The 1,164-nt window shown below is 57.4% G+C and overlaps 1 protein-coding gene across 1 annotated transcript in view; it reads left to right on the forward strand.

Moving 5' to 3' along the window:
* SUN2 (Sad1 and UNC84 domain containing 2) overlaps positions 1-142 on the forward strand; it is a gene marked incomplete at its 5' end in the record, with an annotated part of 5,753 nt that extends 5,611 nt beyond the window's left edge. The window contains one exon of the mRNA XM_008938412.1: positions 29-142. Coding sequence (XP_008936660.1) covers positions 29-142 — 114 coding nt within the window. The remainder of the gene's footprint in view (positions 1-28) is intronic.
* Between the last annotated feature and the right edge of the window lie 1,022 nt (positions 143-1,164).

Consider the following 1,164-nt stretch of genomic DNA (forward strand, 5'->3'; position numbering starts at 1 on the left):
TTCCCCCCCCCCCTCCTCTTTCCCCAAGCATGACGGCAGGGGCACGTACCAGCTGGTGGAGCTGCGGGTGCTGAGCAACTGGGGCCACCCCGAATACACCTGCATCTACCGCTTCCGCGTCAACGGGGAGCCGGCGCCCTGAGCCCCGGCCCCCACGCGGGGCCGGGCCGACAGGGGGAGGGGGCTCGGCTCCTTCCCCGCCCCTTCGAACCCTCTCCCCTCGTGGGAGGAGAAGAGCTGGTGTCAAGGGCTGAGAGGCTTTTGCTCTTCCAAGGGCTGGGGTGGTGAGAGGAGAGCATCCCGCGCGGGTCCTGGCTTGTTCTCGGTGCGTATCGGGCCTTTTAACTTTGGAAGCTCATTTTTTTTAATCAGGCCCGTGCCATCCCCTGTCCCTGCTGCCCTGCTCTTTCCCCAGGGTGTGCGTGGGAGGAGAAGAGCTGGTGTCAAGGGCTGAGAGGCTTTTGCTCTTCCAAGGGCTGGGGTGGTGAGAGGAGAGCATCCCGCGCGGGTCCTGGCTTGTTCTCGGTGCGTATCGGGCCTTTTAACTTTGGAAGCTCATTTTTTTTAATCAGGCCCGTGCCATCCCCTGTCCCTGCTGCCCTGCTCTTTCCCCAGGGTGTGCCTGGCATTGCTGGGGCTTGGGGAAGGGGTGTATGATTTTTGTGATGTGCTTCACAGGGGCTTGGGCGTGATGCGGGGTTTGGGACCGGCTTGGTGCCACTGGAGTTAGGAGCAACCAGTCTCCCCCCTCCACATGGAGTCATTTCTCCTGCCTTGGCATCGATTTGGGTAAAGTTCTCCAGATCTCTGGGCTGGCAGAGGGGGAATGAAACAGTATTAACGAAGTATTAACATAAAATGAATGGTTTGGGGCAGCAGGAGGGGAGAAATTTGGCACATGCGGGTGGTGGAACCTGATCCAGTGCTGCTGTCTGTCCACTTGAGCTCTCCTGTTGCCAGTGGCTGTCTTAGGTCTTGGGAATGTCATTGGCAATGCCATGGGGCCCCCCAGCTGCCTGACTCCCCAGGTTTAAGCTTGGCAATGCTATTGAAAGCTCCTGTTGCCTGCTTCCCTTTTTGGGTTTGTGCTGTTGTTTTTGTTTGTGTTTTATTTTTTTATAAGGGGGATGGGGTAAGGGGTTATTTTCCAGTTACAGATTTATT

This window comes from Merops nubicus, unplaced genomic scaffold, assembly GCF_000691845.1.
Source record: "Merops nubicus isolate BGI_N331 unplaced genomic scaffold, ASM69184v1 scaffold22104, whole genome shotgun sequence".
In the NCBI taxonomy this organism is placed as follows: Eukaryota; Metazoa; Chordata; class Aves; order Coraciiformes; family Meropidae; genus Merops; species Merops nubicus.